The 17,016-nt window shown below is 45.9% G+C and overlaps 2 protein-coding genes across 2 annotated transcripts; one reads left to right on the top strand and one right to left on the bottom strand.

The window, feature by feature from the left end:
• The first annotated feature begins 443 nt into the window (after positions 1-443).
• On the top strand, positions 444-5,598 carry irg1l (immunoresponsive gene 1, like). Its single transcript, XM_054598185.1, has 6 exons — positions 444-515; positions 2,368-2,422; positions 2,582-2,769; positions 3,114-3,206; positions 3,794-3,999; positions 4,686-5,598. Exons 1-6 carry the CDS (start codon positions 444-446, stop codon positions 5,596-5,598), a joined length of 1,527 nt encoding a protein of 508 aa, XP_054454160.1.
• A 9,911-nt stretch (positions 5,599-15,509) lies between these two features.
• On the bottom strand, positions 15,510-16,907 carry glod5 (glyoxalase domain containing 5). Its single transcript, XM_054597976.1, is given in 5 exon segments — positions 15,510-15,897; positions 16,047-16,202; positions 16,504-16,580; positions 16,583-16,658; positions 16,830-16,907. Coding segments are annotated over 5 exon segments (510 nt in total). The 5' UTR covers positions 16,887-16,907; the 3' UTR covers positions 15,510-15,753.
• Between the last annotated feature and the right edge of the window lie 109 nt (positions 16,908-17,016).

A 17,016-nucleotide genomic window follows, 5' to 3' on the forward strand; every position in this document is an offset into this window, starting at 1 on the left:
AAGGCAGTGCCACTCAGATGATCGTATTTTCTAAAGGAAAGCATCCCGGCCACCACCTGGCATAGACCACCAATCAGGATGAGATGAACACCTATAAAAAACATGGCATTGAAAATATTAGGACAATTTTATATTACTTTTTAGTGTATAATTTCCACAGATTTTCTAAAAGTTTTACCCGCAAGTATGTTTTCCACCCCGACTGGTGCATTGCCAGTGTGTGCTGTATTGAAGTTCTGTAGAAGTACAAGGAATGCACTGATCCCATTAGATAACATGCCTAGCACTCCTGGTTCACCATAGAAACTGGCTGGGAATCCATCTGATGTTGTCATCATGTCTTTGTTTCCGTTCCACTGGAATAATAAAACAAATGACAGAGAAAACATATCCATGAATGTATGTATATTTTCCCTTATACAAATTGAGAATATTGTCTTAACATGACTCACACAAAAGTTTACCACACGGAGCAAAACTACCTCAAAGGTGCAAGATCCGAGAATGGGAGCAAGGTAATAATAATAATAATAATGAATTTTATTTGTAATGCACTTTATATTGAGCAAACAATCTCAAAGTGCTACATAAAAAAAAAGAAAAGTAAAAGTTAAAATTTAGAGATAGAACGTCTCTCCAAAGGAAACAACTAATGAAAGGCTTTTTTAAAAAGGTAGGTTTTTAGGCCTTTTTTAAAAGTGTCCAGGGTCTGTGGTGCTCTCAGGTGGTCAGGGAGAGCATTCCAAAGACAGGGAGCGGCGTGACAAAAGGCTCTGTCTCCCAAGGTAAACATTACTCCACGTTATCTTTACAAATCTAACAATTGATTGCTTCTATAATTATCATTATATTTATGATCTGAATTTAGCACTTTTAATGCCTTCTTTTTGTAGAGAATTTTACAAAACGAAAATATAAAACGTATGATATATTATATATTAAAATTATGATAACTTTAAAGAACATAAATATACTGCAAAGTGCAGATGACAAATTGTTAAGTCCTACAAACTCAATTAAGGCAAATTGAAAAGTTCTTCTCTCTTTTCTGCCTTATCTGCCTTTATATTTAAAGAAGCTTGAGTCTTTGACCATGCACAGTCATAAGTGAAGTGGGCTCAACACTGTGAGAAGAGACACAGTGGAGTAGCTGTATTCAACTTCCCTGAGCAGATGACTGGAAAGTAGCCAGTGTCAGCATAAGTAAGCATTTTATTAATTACTAACAGACAGATATTTACTGACATTAACCCAAAAGACAGTTATTTGTATAGTTGAAAGTTTATAAATAATCATAAATAATCATAAATAATTAAAGTTTGTTCTGCCATGACAGATAGATTTTAATTTACTGCAGATATCTACCTCATGTGAAAAGCCTGGTGTCACCATCAATTAATGATGTAGCATTTTAAAATTGACATGAATAAAGTTTTTGTGCAAATTAGTAATACATTAAAATGAATATAAAGCTTACCTGGTGAAGACGCTCTGACAGATGAACTTTAGTTGTTCTAAGCAGGGATAAATAAATACCTCCTTGTGTGTAGGAGGAGTTCATGAAAATTCTGCAACCTGAGAGGTGACATCATTTCTCTTCACCTTAGACAATAAAGTAACACCTCCTCTGCCAGGAATGGTAATGCTAGTTACAATGGTGATGATGGTGATGATGGTGACGACAACTTCTGTGGAAATTCCGCCATTTAAGCTTTCAAATCATGTTACGGATATGCAGGTTATTCCCATTCCTCCCAGATCAGTGTCAGTAGCCATTGTGACTCCTGGACTATATAAAGCAGGCAGCCTCTCAACCTGAAAAACATCAGCATCCTTCCAACAACCTGTTGACTGCAAACCTAGTGCATCTAATATTAAGAAAAACGCAACAACAACAACAACAACTGACTGAAGCCATGATCTCCACATTACAGGTAAAGATGTAAAAATATTTTTAATAACAGGGAACACAATTGTGAATTTTGTTCAAGGTGCTGTTTAACTTCATCCAGCCCAGGATTTAATACAAAACTATAAAAAACACAATATAGCTTGAACTGTGTAGGACACCGTAATAGAGAATTTAACAGGGCTGTTTTTTTAAATGTGTAGTAAATAACACACAGTGTACCATACCTGATACACCAGCACAAGCTCTTTCAAAATAGTAACACAGGCTCTGTAATATTCATTATAGTGATGCCAATATCCACTAAAAGGCTGATTTAATTAGGTCGGAGTCTTTGGCAGAAAATTACGGCCCGTAATGCATCTGAGATGTGAATTTTTTTTAATTTTAATGTAATACAGAAATTGTAGTTGTTTACAGGTAAACAGTAAGGATATACTGTACTCTTTTTCCTGTAGAAAACCATAAGACCAGTGTGGGCTGTCAGAGGACTGCATAAGTCTGCAGTGGAAGGTAAATTGAACTCCATCCTCTTGTCCAAGTACAAGAGGACATTTCGGTCTGGTTTAGCCATTACAAACTAAATTGTACTTGTGGGAAAAATGACCTTTACTTCCTCCTTCCTCCTTCCTTATTTGTGCTCACTACATTACTTGCTCTTTCCATCTGTAGCCTTGAAGGGCCCTGCCCCGGAGGACACAGTCACAGCCAGCTATGGGAAGTTCATCAGTCAAGTAAAGCCCCAGAACTTGTCCTCCGTCGTGCTCCACCGCAGCAAAAGGATGGTGCTTGACAGCATTGGAGTTGGTCTGATTGGCAGCACAACAGACGTGTTTGAGCTGGCCCTGCAGCACTGCTTGGTTAGTAGGGGAAATAAATAACTTTAAGGTGTTATCTCATACGAGGAAATAAAGAAGATAAAAGCAACTGCTTGACCTTAAGCAGACAGTAGTCATAAATCAGTGAAACAGCTGTGTTTGGACGGATAAATTAAAAAAAAATCCCAGATTATTATCATACTGAATTTTGTCTTTTGTTATTTTATGTCTGGTGACCTTTTGCTCCAAATGTCTGTGTTTGACATATTACTTACAAAGAAACGTATTTAGCTTTCAACTTAAGAGGGATATGAACTAAAGTTCACTTTATATATGTGATGACACAATCTGTGACTGTGTACTGTTTTGTTTTTTTTCACCTTCAGCACATGTATGCTCCTGATGACATCAGCTCTGTGTATGGCCACAAGGGCACCAGACTCTCCCCGACACTTGCAGCTTTTGTCAATGGAGTGGCTGTGAGTACAAAAATGTGGAATGGGTCACTATGGTCCCAAGTGCACCTCAGCTGCACTCAGGGACCTACTGGGACTAAAGTTCAACCCAGGACTTTTAGAGAGGCCTTTTATGCAATGCCTGGAAAGCAGTAATTTTAACACTTAAACAGCTCTTTATGGTAAAAAGAGGGGTGATTAAGCTATAGACCTTCAAGACACTTTAGGATGTCTTGCTGACACCCGCCTTCTCAGTTTGTGTAAGCATGCACTGCACCGACACGCCTAGGGGAGCTGGAACACTAGACAAAGTTTGTCACATTCACCATGAAAATGAAGAAGCCAATCAGATATCAACAAATACTAGGATCGCTCCAAATGTGAGGGGCTGCTTATAATCCCTCTCAATATTAAAAGTATTGAATTGGCCCAATCTGACAAGTGGTGTTCCGCTCTGTGCTGTCTGCAGCCACAGTGAACGTTTACATAGAAAGGGGATGAATTGCATCATTTAAACACAACACAGTGTTTACAACTAGCTACTGTATTATTTCATGAAGCACAGTAAATGTATTTACTATTATTCATAATAATTTGTTTGTTTGTTGCAGACTCACTCCATGGATTTTGATGATACATGGCACCCTGCCACTCATCCCTCAGGAGCAGTCCTTCCTGCTGTTTTAGCTCTCAGTGACATGATGCCTGCTAACAGCAAACCTAGTGGTCTGGATTTCCTGCTGGCATTCAACATCGGCATTGAGATCCAGGGCAGATTGATGAGGTTCTCTAATGAAGCCAACAACATCCCCAAGAGGTAAGCACCACAGACAGTGAGTCAAATTGGACATAGATACTGTAATTTATAGTCTAATAGCAATGTTGCAGTAGGTTTTGTACTTTACTGGGTCATTAAAGTGATGATTTAATGGATATAAAGCCAGCTCCTTGTAAGGAGTTTCTATTTGTACTCTACGTGGAGAACAAGTATCCACATGAGTCTAAAGAGATCCATATTTGACCCTACTGATCTCTGCAGTCGGGTTTACAAGGAGGCTGGTGCAGTGTAATGTGCAGCCTCTTAGTGGTGTCTGTGAGCTGTAAAAGGCGTGTTATTATGTTCATCTCAAGGACAGCAGGGGCCCTGTGGGTAGTGTTAGCTCAATTAGCCATGTTAAGGGGAATACTACACAGGATTCCATTTGGAAAGCATTTAACACAAAGTAAAAGGACCCACCACATTATTTGCTTGTTTATCGAACATTGAAATTACTATAAATAAAATATCCTATATCCTTTAACGCCCTGAAATAAGCGGTCTGTGCATGTGGAGAGTCTTGTGAAAGAGTAGCTGTTTGTACAAAGAGGCACATTTACACAAAAACACTCCAACCATAATGATGGAGAGCAACCATTTAAAATGCTCCTTTAGTCACAAGAGTAAATGGTTCCAAAACACCTGAACAAAGTTTTCTTTTTTTCTTCTGTCCTTCTCATCACCAGGTTTCACCCTCCCAGTGTGGTGGGGACCATGGGAAGTGCCGCTGCATGTGCTCGCCTCTTGTCTTTAGATCACTCCCAATGCAGTCATGCCCTGGCTATAGCTGCTTCTCTATCAGGAGCCCCAATGGCTAATGCAGCCACTCAGTCGAAACCACTCCACATCGGTAATGCCTCGCGTTTGGGCCTGGAGGCTGCTCTGCTGGCCTCCCGAGGCCTAGAAGGGAGTCCCCTAATCCTTGATGCTGTTGCTGGTGTGGCTGGCTTTAATGCTTTTTATGAAGACTATGTGCCACAGCCTCTAGAATCACCCAATGATGACGGCCATTTGTTCCTGCTGGAGGAGCAGGACATGGGCTTCAAGCGCTTCCCTGCCCATCTGGGGATGCATTGGGTGGCAGATGCTGCGGCCTCGGTCCATAAGCTTCTTGTAGGCACTTTTTCTCCAGCTCAAGTCCAAAACATCCTGCTCAGAGTACCCAAATCAAAGTACATTGACAGGCCATTCCCTGACTCTGAGCATGAGGCCCGCCACTCCTTCCAATTCAATGCTTGCAGCGCTCTGCTGGATGGGGAGGTGACTGTGGAGTCCTTCTCACCCGCTGCCATGAGTCGCCCTGACCTGCTCGCTCTGCTGAGCTGTGTTCACGTTGAGTATCCCCAAGACAACCCAGCTAATTTCAACAGCATGTATGGCGAAGTCCAGGTGACACTTGTTGGGGGTGACATTCTCAAGGGACGCTGTGACACCTTCTACGGTCACTGGCGCGACCCGCTAACAAATGAGAGCCTGAGGAAGAAGTTCAGAAACAACGCAGGGGCGGTGCTTCCCCCAGAGAAGGTCGAGAGGCTGATTGATGTGGTGGAGGAGCTGGACAGACATAAGGACTGCAGGGTCCTTCTCTCACAACTGTAATGAAAGCTCACAGACATATACAATCACACTACTGGACAAATGTTTTTACATAAATACACTAAAAGAAGTTTTTTCAAAATGATTGACTTTAAATTGTATTTTAAATTACAAATTAGTCCAAATCAATGCTGTAGAATATCACCTGCTTACCTATTGCACTTGGTAATGGTCAAAAGCAGCTAAATGCCTGTTTCCATTTGGTCTTTTAACCGTACTGATAAATACTGAAATATCTCTTGAGCCCAAGTTAAGCCATATCAGAACATATAATATACATTGTCCTGACTTATTTATAGAATCATTTTTGAATTATTCCATTTAATTGTATTACATAGTTGTAATAGTTGAAAAATTAAATCTAGTTACATTGCAAGGGGAAAATGAAGGAAGATGTATGTATTTATAAGATTCATTATGTATTAATACGTTCAGATATCAACATTGTACATATATAAAGTGTTTGCAAAATACTCTACTTTATACAGTTTTTTTTTTGCCAAATGATGGATTGCTTAATGTTAATGTACACAATGGCATCGATTGATGCTTGGAAACAACAGAAGTATCTCTTTGGCTTTCCGAATTTCATTAAACAAATATAACATTTCTGTTTGTTTTAATAGAATTACTAAAAAACATTCTTGGAAACTAAACTGACGACAGAAGAAAATGGTGTAAAAATGAGAATGTGTTCCCTTTGGCCATGAAGAAAAAAACTCATATCTATTCCTGTAAGGTACTTAACCACACTTTTATTTAAACACATGTTGAAAATGAAAGCAAGAGACTAAGAGCGTGAGTTGTATGAGAAAAATATTACAAGCTCTATTTACCTAGTAAAGTATTAGTGTTGCAGAGGCTCTATGATAACAGGCAGGTTACTCAAGGTTGCAATCGCGGAGTGTGCATCTGTTAGAATGCTCTCCCTATTTCCCCCAACTCTTGGTCTGAATGATGATGCTGGAGACAGAAGTTCAGTTTGCTGCTCTTTAATCCAAGACACACTTGCATGTGTGTATGTGTGTTAGTATGTTTGGGGTGTGTGTGTGTTTGGGGTGTGTGTGTGTGTGTGTGCGTGTGTGTGTGTTTGGGGTGTGTGTGTGTGTGTTTGGGGTGTGTGTGTGTGTGTGTGTGTGTGTGTGTGTGTGTGTGTGTGTGTGTGTTTGGGGTGTGTGTGTGTGTGTGTTTGGGGTGTGTGTGGTTGTTTCTCTGGACGCACACACAGGAATGTAAACTTTGGGCAAACTGTCTCTCTGTGTGGAACATCCAACCTGAACAGATGAAAATATGTCTGACTCATGCTGCTCTCACTCACTACCATAGAGAACAGTAGACCCTAAGCGGCCGAGTCTGCGACAGCGCCCCTAGTGGCTGGGCCCTAAAATAGCCAGTTCTATAGTGTCCTTCAAAACAGCCGCCCCCAAATTTGCCCCAAGCAAATTTGCAGTATCAAGTCTTTCGTTGTGTATCCTCTTCAGGAACGGCTGGGAGTCTGATGAGACGACTCACAGGTCGGATGTAGGAACGGTCCCTGACTTTAATCTCCGCTGTGCGAATCAGGCCGTCGGCCCCAGGGAACACCTTGCTAATTTTCCCAACGGGCCACGATGCTCTAGGCAGTTGAGGATCAACGATCATCACCACGGTGCCCAGCTGAAGAGGGGCTGTATCTGACTGCCACTTGGACCGGGTTTGCAGTGTTGGCAGGTAGTGACGCAGGAACCGTGCCCAAAAGCGGTCAGACAGCACTTGACAGGCCCTCCAGTGACGACGGCCAAGCAGCTCCGAGTCATGGTACACGGCCTGAGGTAGCGAGGGGTCTGGCCGCCCCATCAGCAACAGATTAGGGGTTACTGGATCTGGGTCTGCTACATCGGATGACACGTAGTTTAGGGGCTTGGAGTTGAGAATACCCTCAATCTCAATCAGGACAGTGTTCAGCACTTCTCCACTGACGACCTGTGAGCCCAGGGTGGCTGACAGGGCAACCTTGATAGACCTGATCTCGCGCTCCCAGGAGCCTCCGAAGTGGGGAGCACTTGGTGGGTTGAAGCAGAACTTTATCTGGTGCTCTGCCAGCTGGGTTTGTAGTGAAGGATGCAGGGCTTTGAAAGCTTCTTGCAGTTCCCTGTCCCCACCTCGGAAATTGGTGCCTTGGTCCGAAAGCAACTCCGCCGGTTTCCCACGACGGGAGATGAATCTCCTCAGCGCCATGAGGAAGGCGTCTGTGCTGATGCTACACAGCACTTCAATGTGGACCGCTCTTGTCGTTAGACATTTGAAGAGCAGGCCCCAGCGTTTCTCACTCCGACGTCCTACTTTGACCTGCAGAGGGCCGAAGCAATCAATCCCTGTCGAGTAAAAGGCTGGCTGTTGAAGCCTGAGCCGAGCAGGGGGCAGGTCCGCCATCTTGGGATTGACTGGTTGGGCTCTCCATCGTTGACATTCAGGGCATGAGCGCTGCTCTCTCCTTATAGCCTCACGTCCACGGAGGATCCAGAATTTCCTTCTCAGCTCAGCAAAGAGCCGCTCTGCACCTGGGTGTTTCAGGTCACTATCAACCTGTTGGATGAGTAACTTGGTCACAGTATGACGTGGATCCAAGACTATGGGGTGGATCATATCGTTCTCCAAATCCTGACAGCGCCGCAGGCGACCACCCACACGTATCAATTGAAGTGTTGCATCATACTCTGGAGCCAGTGTGATCAAGCAGCTGTTTGAAGGGACTGCTTTCCCAGATGCTAGGCACTGGACTTCGTCGGGAAAGCTGTCTTGTTGGGCGGACCTCAGGACTGTGAGTTCCGCCTCCTTGAAGTCCTCTGCTGTTGGACTCTTACCAGCATTAACAGGCGCCCCCAGAAGATACTTCGCGGTCGCTTTCACAAGTTCGCTGAAGCTGTTAAACTGCTGAGCATCAGGTAGGGAGTGGTTTATGGCGGTTACCATAGCAGCGAGACAGGTTGTGGGCTTGCGCCTCTCTTCAGTGATGTCTTCACTTTCCGTGACTGGATGAGCAGGCCATTGGTCAGGTGGCAGCTTCAGGAACAGGGGTCCATTGGCCCAACGATTCTCACTAGTAAGGTCCTGCAGTTTTTTCCCCCGAGTAAGATCATCCGCTGGGTTCTCTGACGTTTCCACATAGTGCCAAGCCTGGCTGTCCGTCAACTTTAAGGTGTTTGTGGGGACCCGCAACTCAAGCGATGCGGGTCCCCACAAACACCTTAAAGTGGCAGGACTCAGACTTGATCCAGGCAAGGACAGTAGTGGAGTCAGTCCACATGACCACTCTGGATACCTCCAACGTGAGCTCTCTACTCAGCAGGTTCGCCAGCTGAGCGCCAGTGAGGGCAGCGCACAACTCCAGCCGAGGAATGGAAAGCTGACGCTTGGGAGCCACTCTAGACCGGGCTGTCAGGAAGGCCACTTCAACGTGTCCTTCTGCATCTTCTGTGCGCAGGTATCCCACACTACCATATGCATGTTGTGATGCGTCGCAGAAGATGTGCACCTCCCGCTTACTGGCTATGTGGTCCAGGGCCGAGCTCACATAGCAGCGATGCAGTCTGATGTTGTCCAGGTGCTGCAGCTCTTCTTCCCAAACTTGCCATGCCGTGAGCAGGTCTCCCGGCAGTAGGGGGTCGTCCCACTCCCGCTTCTTCTCCCATAGCTGCTGAACGATCACTTTGGCCCTTGTAGTGAATGGCGTGAGGAATCCTATGGGGTCGTACTGACTTGCCAGTACTCTATAAATGTTCCTCATGGTGGGAGGGGAGCACTTAAGCATCCTTGACTTGTAGCGCAGCGTGTCTGAGTGGCATAACCATCGTAGCCCCAGGGCAGGTTCTTGTGGGTCCATATATGTGTGGTTTAGCAACTGTTCAGTGCTCTCTGACTTTATATTCTGAGGCAGGTGGCTGATGACATCTGGTGCGCTGCTTGCCCACTGGCGCAGTTCGAACCCTCCCTCCAACAAAAGACCTCTTAGCTTGTCGATGACTTCCTTGGCCATGTCCGGAGAAGGGAAACTCTGTAGCCAGTTGTCCACGTAGAAGTGCTTCTCGATGGACTCACGGACTTTGTCCCCATGGTAGCTGTGATCGTGCACATGCCTCTGCAGAGCATATATTGCACAGCATGGTGAACAAGTAGTCCCAAAGGGAAGGACCTGCCACTCGTACACACTGGGTTGGGAGTCCCTTTGCAGATCCCGCCAGAGAAAGCGCAACAGAGGCCGGTCTTCAGCAGTCTGACCTGGTGGAACATTCCCTTTATGTCACTGCTGACAGCAATGGTGTGTTCTCTAAACCGCAACAGGACACCCAGAAGGGAGGCACCTAGGTTGGGGCCTGACGATAGTAGCTCGTTCAGGTTCTGGTCCCTATAGGTGAAAGAACAGTTGAACACAACTCGGTTCTTCCCGTTGTGTGTCACCATGTGGTGGGGAATGAACCAAGACTCCTTCGCCTGCTCCAGATTAGTTCTGCTGATATAGCCTGCCTTCTCCAGCTTTGTGATCTCAGCTCGGTAAGCCTCTGCCTTTACTGGGTCTCTGCTGAGGCGCTTCTCGGTGCCGCGCAGACTGGGTAGGACAGCTTCAGGCCCTGCCGTGAGCGTGGGCCTGTTGTACACACGCAGCAGCGGTGTGGCATATCTAGATACTCCCTCTACCTCCACTCTCATTGACTTCACCTCGAGAAGCTTAATGGCCTCTTCATCTCTCCGGGACCTCGTTACCAGCTTCTCACTTCTGTATGGTAAGGTGTCCAGTTGCCAAAGCTTCTCGACCTGATTGAAGAGTTCAGTAGCCGGGGAGATGGTGGCCAGGAACAGGCACTCCTGTTGGCGGCTGCACTGTTGGAAAGACTTAACTGGTCCTTGCAGTGTCCAGCCGAGCCTGGTCTTTACTGCAGCTGGGCCCCGGGTGGGCCGAGACGAACGGGTTCAGTAGGCGTGACTAGGTGTGGACAGTCTGAGCCTATCAGGAGGAGTGGCTGTGCATTCATGAACGGCTGCAGGGGGACCCCTTTTAAGTGCTTGTATCTATGCTGAAGTCCCTTCACTGGGTAGGAATGTTCAGCCAAGCCTAGCTCACCTGCAGTGAAGGCCCTCTCGATGGTGAATGTCTTTGTTGGCTGACCCGCTGGGGAGATCTTGAACGTCACTGCTGAGCCATGTAGTGTCCTTAGGCCTTGACGTACTGTCCTTAGGGTCAGACTTTCTGCAGTTCCCTGAAGTTGCAGCTTCTGGGTGGCATCCTGAAGGAGGATAGTCCTCTCCGAGCCGTCGTCCAATATGGCGTACATTTCCAAGGTGTGTTCACCGTTTCGCAGTAGCACCTTGATGACCTTCAAGAGCACCTGATTACAGCCGGCACGCCGGTCCAGGTACAGTACATCCGTTGATGACTTCACCTTTGCACCGGTGACGTGCACTGCTGTGGTCTTGTGGTCTGCAGTCCGAAGATTCACTTCATGTAAGGCCTCGAGGTGTTTTCCCTGGCACGTCTTGCATAGGACTTTCAACCGACACTGGGCGGCCTGATGGTGCCGTCCGCAGCGCCAGCAGCGGTTGTTGGACTTCACCCAGGCAGTCTTCTGCTCCTTGGTCAGTTGCCTGAAGTTTAAGCAATGATCCAGGAAGTGTTGAGTATTGAGGCAGTATGGGCAGTATGCTTTGGGCTTATCCGGGGCCTCTTGGGGGGCTGGGATCTCAGTCGGACATGCCCGGGAGGCTGTGTCATGGGTCGTACCGTGCAGCACAGTCATAGTCTTCCTTACGGCTTTCTTGTCTCTTTCCCACTCCTTCTTCGGCCCGTCTCTTGGCCACTCCTTCTGGGGCCTGTCTCCGCCTTCTTGGATTACCAACTCATACTCGAGCCACTCAGCAAAGTCCATCAATGATGGGACTCTGTCCCTCCGAGGGTATAGGTAACGGCGGAAGGTGGCACGGAGATCCTGGGGCAGCTTACTCGACAGCCGCGCAACATGAGACCCACATTGCAGCTCTATGCGCCCATCTTCACCGAGTTGTTCCAACATGCCGACGAGAGCTCTGACTCTCAGTGTGAACCTTCTGAATCCAGCTGTGTCCTCTGCACGAATGGAGGGCTCCTCCATTAACTCCGCGATCCGCTGTAGTGACAGCTGGTGAGGCTGACCGTAGTGATTGATCAACGAGGCCATGGTGTCCGAGTAAGGGTACGGTGAGTTGCTGTATGAGTCTGCTATCAGGAGGGCCTCTTCAAACTTGAGGTGGTCACAGAGCACTTGGTATTTAAACCTTTCAGTTGCGTCAGCGGGAAGAATGTTCTCAAGGGCGAGCCTCAGTCTGGCAAACTCTCTTGGATCATCACGTGTGAACTTGGGGATTGACGGCGTCGGGCCCCTGTATGTCCTCTCGTTGCTGCTTAACCCAGATTGTGGATGAAAAGGGTAAGCCTCTGCACTGAGTCGGCCTCGTGGGTGTAGGGAAGGTGCAAATGGCTGTGGCAGACTTCTGTATTGCTCAGCGTCTGGCATGGATAGGGCTGGTGATAGGCGTGCTTCTAGCTGCTGCAGACGTTCTCTGAGCTCCTCCACCAGACCAGAGGTCGCTGGTGGTAGTGCAGGCTGCACCTGTTGGGGCTCTTGGTCATCACTGAGGAAGGCTACTGGTGGGGGAGGCAGCGGCCATTCACCATCTGGCATAACTCTGTCTTGTGGTGCAGACAGGTAGCACGGCTCCCGTGGGTGGTGTGTCGGAGCAGGCTGTAAGGGAGACGGTGGTGGCGGCAACCAGTGGTCCTGTTCTCTTGAACGTGGATGACGCATATCAGACCTGTGTCTAGGTGGTGCATGCTGCCTAGAGGGGGGTGGCAATGGCGGCCCGGCTGCCCCTTCTCTGTGGTCGAGATTACTCTCTTGTGGATGTTGCAGCAGTGCAGATTGAAATCTGTTGCCACGGTTGCCAATCTGACAACGCCTCATATCCTTCAGTGCCATCAGCAACCTACTATTATCCTCTTGAAGCTGCTGCAGCACATCCATCACCACAGGTGTGCACTGGTACGGCTGTGGCGTGCTCGAGAACCCAGGCGCTGCAGCTCCTATGCGACTGGGAGACCTTTCTATGAACTCAGCTGAGCGCTGGGTATACTGTAATGGGCGATTGGTGAGGGGCGTCATCTCGGCGAATCCCTCTCTCTCACTGCTCCAGTCAGACTCCTCTCTCATCGCGGTGGGGCCTGTGGGGTAGCTTACTGCCTGCGGTAGGATGTAGCCTTCATAATCGTCCATCCATCCAGGTTGGCGCACTTGTCTGCGTGGGCGAGCATCTTCACTTGGGGGAACAAATTCCATATTCACTCCGTAATTATCGAATCCGGCTCGAAGGACCATTTGATGCAGAGGCTCTATGATAACAGGCTGGTTACTCAAGGTTGCAATCGCGGAGTGTGCATCTGTTAGAATGCTCTCCCTATTTCCCCCAACTCTTGGTCTGAATGATGATGCTGGAGACAGAAGTTCAGTTTGCTGCTCTTTAATCCAAGACACACTTGCATGTGTGTATGTGTGTTAGTATGTTTGGGGTGTGTGTGTGTGTGTGTGTTTGTGTGTGTGTGTGTGTGTGTGTGTGTGTGTGTGTGTTTGTGTTTGGGGTGTGTGTGTGTGTTTGGGGTGTGTGTGTGTGTTTGTGTGTGTGTGTGTGTGTGTTTGGGGTGTGTGTGTGTGTGTGTTTGGGGTGTGTGTGTGTGTGTTTGGGGTGTGTGTGTGTGTGTTTGGGGTGTGTGTGTGTGTGTGTGTGTGTTTGGGGTGTGTGTGTGTGTGTTTGGGGTGTGCGTGTGTGTGTTTGGGGTGTGTGTGTGTGTGTGTGGTTGTTTCTCTGGACGCACACACAGGAATGTAAACTTTGGGCAAACTGTCTCTCTGTGTGGAACATCCAACCTGAACAGATGAAAATATGTCTGACTCATGCTGTTCTCACTCACTACCATAGAGAACAGCAGACCCTAAGCGGCCGAGTCTTTGCGACAAATTATTTGCAAAGTCTAAATAAGGGTTAACAAACTACTTAAGAGGAAGGCCAAAATGATTGAATTATTAAAGTATGTGTGTTTCCAATAAACAATAGAAGAACAGTCTAAAGCAGCCCTACAATGTTCAGACTATAGCAGAAGAACATGCACTGTTTGAGTCCAGACCTGTGAATCTGTCCAATCCACCAAGTTCCAGTTGACAAATTTGTCTGGTATCGTGAAATGAAACAGCAGTTTTTCAAATATAAAGTAATCGACCAATCAGCACCAGCGGCAGGACTAACGGCATTGTCAAGTTGTCAAGCCCCTGTAAGCGTTGTCAGCTGTGCGCTGGAACCAGGAATAATAACAACAACAATGGAGACCCCTACAGACAATACTGATGCTGTTATCAAGGCTGTTCTAAGTCAATTTAAAAGTACCGTCCAGCACTCTGCTTCGATGTCTGGATACCTTTATCATTTACCTCTAGCGTACTGCTACAAGATGCTGGGATGAGACACTGGCCAAGCTTCTTTTTCCAACCACCTTCATTAACCAATAAAAAATAAATTTATAGCACGTCTTCTCAGTATCGCTTGACAGCGTAGGCTAGTTGAGTGTTTTTTTTACTCACTCCACACAAAGGTTCATTATCTCGCTTATACCATCGTCACTCGCCAAAGAAAAAAAGAATTGAGACCATTCATTTATGTCTTCATGCATTTTGCAATTGATACCTAAGTTTAAAGTGAAAACTCTGTTATCCTGGTTGGGGTTTGCTAATACTTGGAACAATCATTTCAATCCCATGAGGTCCTTCTGCGCTGTCAACATTATTCACTACTCCAGCCGTGAGTTGATCGCTGAAGGCCGTGATGGCAAAGTGTCAGAGGGGCCGTGTTACTTACTACTTACAGCTTGCGTGTTGTAATCGCCACCCAGCTGTGCACTGTTGTCTTACTCTATTACAGCCTTGTGAATAGTCCCGTTGCTTTCAAAAACCTAAATATCATTGTTCACCCCTCCTCCTTTTCACCATTTTTATCTACTCATGATGACTTATTATTTTCAGTTGGTTCCACTACTTCTTACCCCAACTATATTTTGTATTTCATGTATTCTCTTGTAACACTATCCCATTGCTTGATTAATTCCCTCCAAACTATGCTTTTCCCCTCCAATTTTGAAAGTTTAATATTTATTTCCACATATTTTCTCCTGATTGCCTCCTTCGCTATCATGCCTACTTTATTATTTTCTAGGATCCCTGAGTGAGCTGGTTTGTCTTTCTCCCAACTTGCCACCTTTAATTAGTAAAAATATAATATTTCATACACTAAGTCTTTGTGATGATTTCTGGCTGATCCTATTTTAATGCTTGACAATGCTGACACTGAGTCACTACAGATGTTACTTGCTGTCAAATCTTCCACTCACTCTAATGCTTACAGAACAGCAAATAACTCGATAGCTTACACATTCAAATAATGTGATGTTCTGGTTCTAACCCGAGAATCATCACAGCTGCCCCTGTTTCCTTTGTCAGTGGATCCTTTGACCCATCTGTAAAAGTCTGCTGCTTTATTTCTGTAGCTGCATATCCACACAAGCATTTTGCCGCCACCTGTCTGGTCTCACAGGCCACAACACAGTTGGACAAAAATCCATTTCATGAACTTCCATTTGTTCTGTTATGTCCCTGCTTACCACCACAACTGCAGTTTAGATTTTTTGTAGCATTTATAAAAGTCACCGGAACTATAGACACCCTACAGCCAATCGGAATCGAGCATTCATGCAGCCCATGGTATAATAGTTAGTGCTGCACATCAGCAGACGACATTTGCAAATATTGTGTACCAGAGGAGGCTTGTCCATTGAGGCAATAGGTTTCTTCTTTGGATACATTTATAAGGACGTCTTTCATTTTATTGTGAATGTTATTTCCATGCCATACACCATTCTATCATACTATAATTAAATTTAAGTACAAATCTTGTCTTCATCACCTATTCCATATTTACCTATTAGTCAAACTGACATCAGTTGAAGCCGTTATTTCCTTTGTCCTTAAAACAGACTGTCAGGGGACTTTGCCATGCAGCTTTACATTCAATTAGAGCTGGGTTCATTTACCAACAAAGGCAAAGGAAGTTTTAAGAAGTCCCCTCTTTTCCTGACTGGTTATAGTTTGACACTTCAATGAGATTGTGGTCTGGATCTCTTAAGTAAAGAGAGGTGATGGTCCCCACAGCTCCGCTCCTTTCCACTGGACCCTCCTCAATCTCCACCCCACAAACCTGCAAGGAAGAAGAGACAATAGAAACTGACACCGTGCACTTCAGTGGCATCTTAGTCCAAAATGGTGAGGAAAAGTGGCATGTAAAGCTGACCAGAGGTCAAGTGGTTCTAAATGGGTAGCCATCTTGCAAGTACACGAATGAACAACCTTCAGATGTGCAGCTACTGTCGCCAGGGGCGTTTCGGTGATAAGGCACAGATCTGCCGAGCCTGCGGTTGGATGCATGGCTTTGGGCTCAAACTCCTGACCCAGCTGGTGAAGGTTTAACTTCTGCTGCCCAAAACCCAGTGCCTTACGGTTTCCCTTGAAAATGCAGAGACGGCATGTGCGGGTGTTGAGAATTGTCTGAAAGCTCAAAGTCCCATTCAAATGACTGAGTTGAGAGGGTTGCTATCAACTGGCATACAATCAAAGCCTGCCATCTAGTGGATGTTCTCTCAAACAAAAAGGACTAGTTCACTTGTACCTTTTGAAAACAATGCATAAAAGCCTGTAATGACATTTGTGACAATATTAAATAATGAATTGGCAATACCTAGTCTTACAACTACTAAAATAAATAATAATGATTATTAACAATACTATACAAAAGCACCTTGCATACCTTGAAAGTGATGACCTCCATGCCAAGGACCGAGGAATAGAAGTCGATGGTGTCTGGCACACTTTTCACTGTGAGACCAAATGATCCAGACGGCTCACCTGAACTGGACAGGTTCGTTTGAATCGGACAACTCCAAGTGTTTGGACGGAGACACTCTACAAGAGATAAGACACATACATTCTAGGGAAACATAAATACAGCTTTTAAATGTGGTAAATGTGCGCAGCGTTTAAGTATATATAAATGTTACTTCCGTCCGTACTATATAGTAATGCGCGGGTGAACGCGTTAGCGAGAATAAACTTAACTTTAATTCATTCATTCACCTTGAAACAGTTCCTCTGAGAGCGCAACAATCGACCCCCAGCTCTCCGGAGCGCCATACCTGCCGTACTGTGCCACTGGTACTTCCTTGTTTTTACAGCTGTGAACAAGCTGCAGCACCACATTGGCCACAGCACCCAGTGACGACTATAGAAATGGGGGGAGGGGCTAAAAAAACCTAACATTTTC

Source organism: Anoplopoma fimbria, chromosome 4 (assembly GCF_027596085.1).
Source record: "Anoplopoma fimbria isolate UVic2021 breed Golden Eagle Sablefish chromosome 4, Afim_UVic_2022, whole genome shotgun sequence".
Lineage (NCBI taxonomy): Eukaryota > Metazoa > Chordata > Actinopteri > Perciformes > Anoplopomatidae > Anoplopoma > Anoplopoma fimbria.

What these genes read in the sequence shown, in the direction of transcription:
- irg1l (XM_054598185.1), top strand. Translation starts at nt 444, where the DNA reads ATGACTCACACAAAAGTTTACCACACGGAGCAAAACTACCTCAAAGGT. An exon ending in GATCCGAGAATGGGAGCAAG is followed by an intron (nt 516 to 2,367) that starts GTAATAATAATA and finishes TTTTTCCTGTAG; the next exon opens with AAAACCATAAGACCAGTGTG. An exon ending in GCATAAGTCTGCAGTGGAAG is followed by an intron (nt 2,423 to 2,581) that starts GTAAATTGAACT and finishes TTCCATCTGTAG; the next exon opens with CCTTGAAGGGCCCTGCCCCG.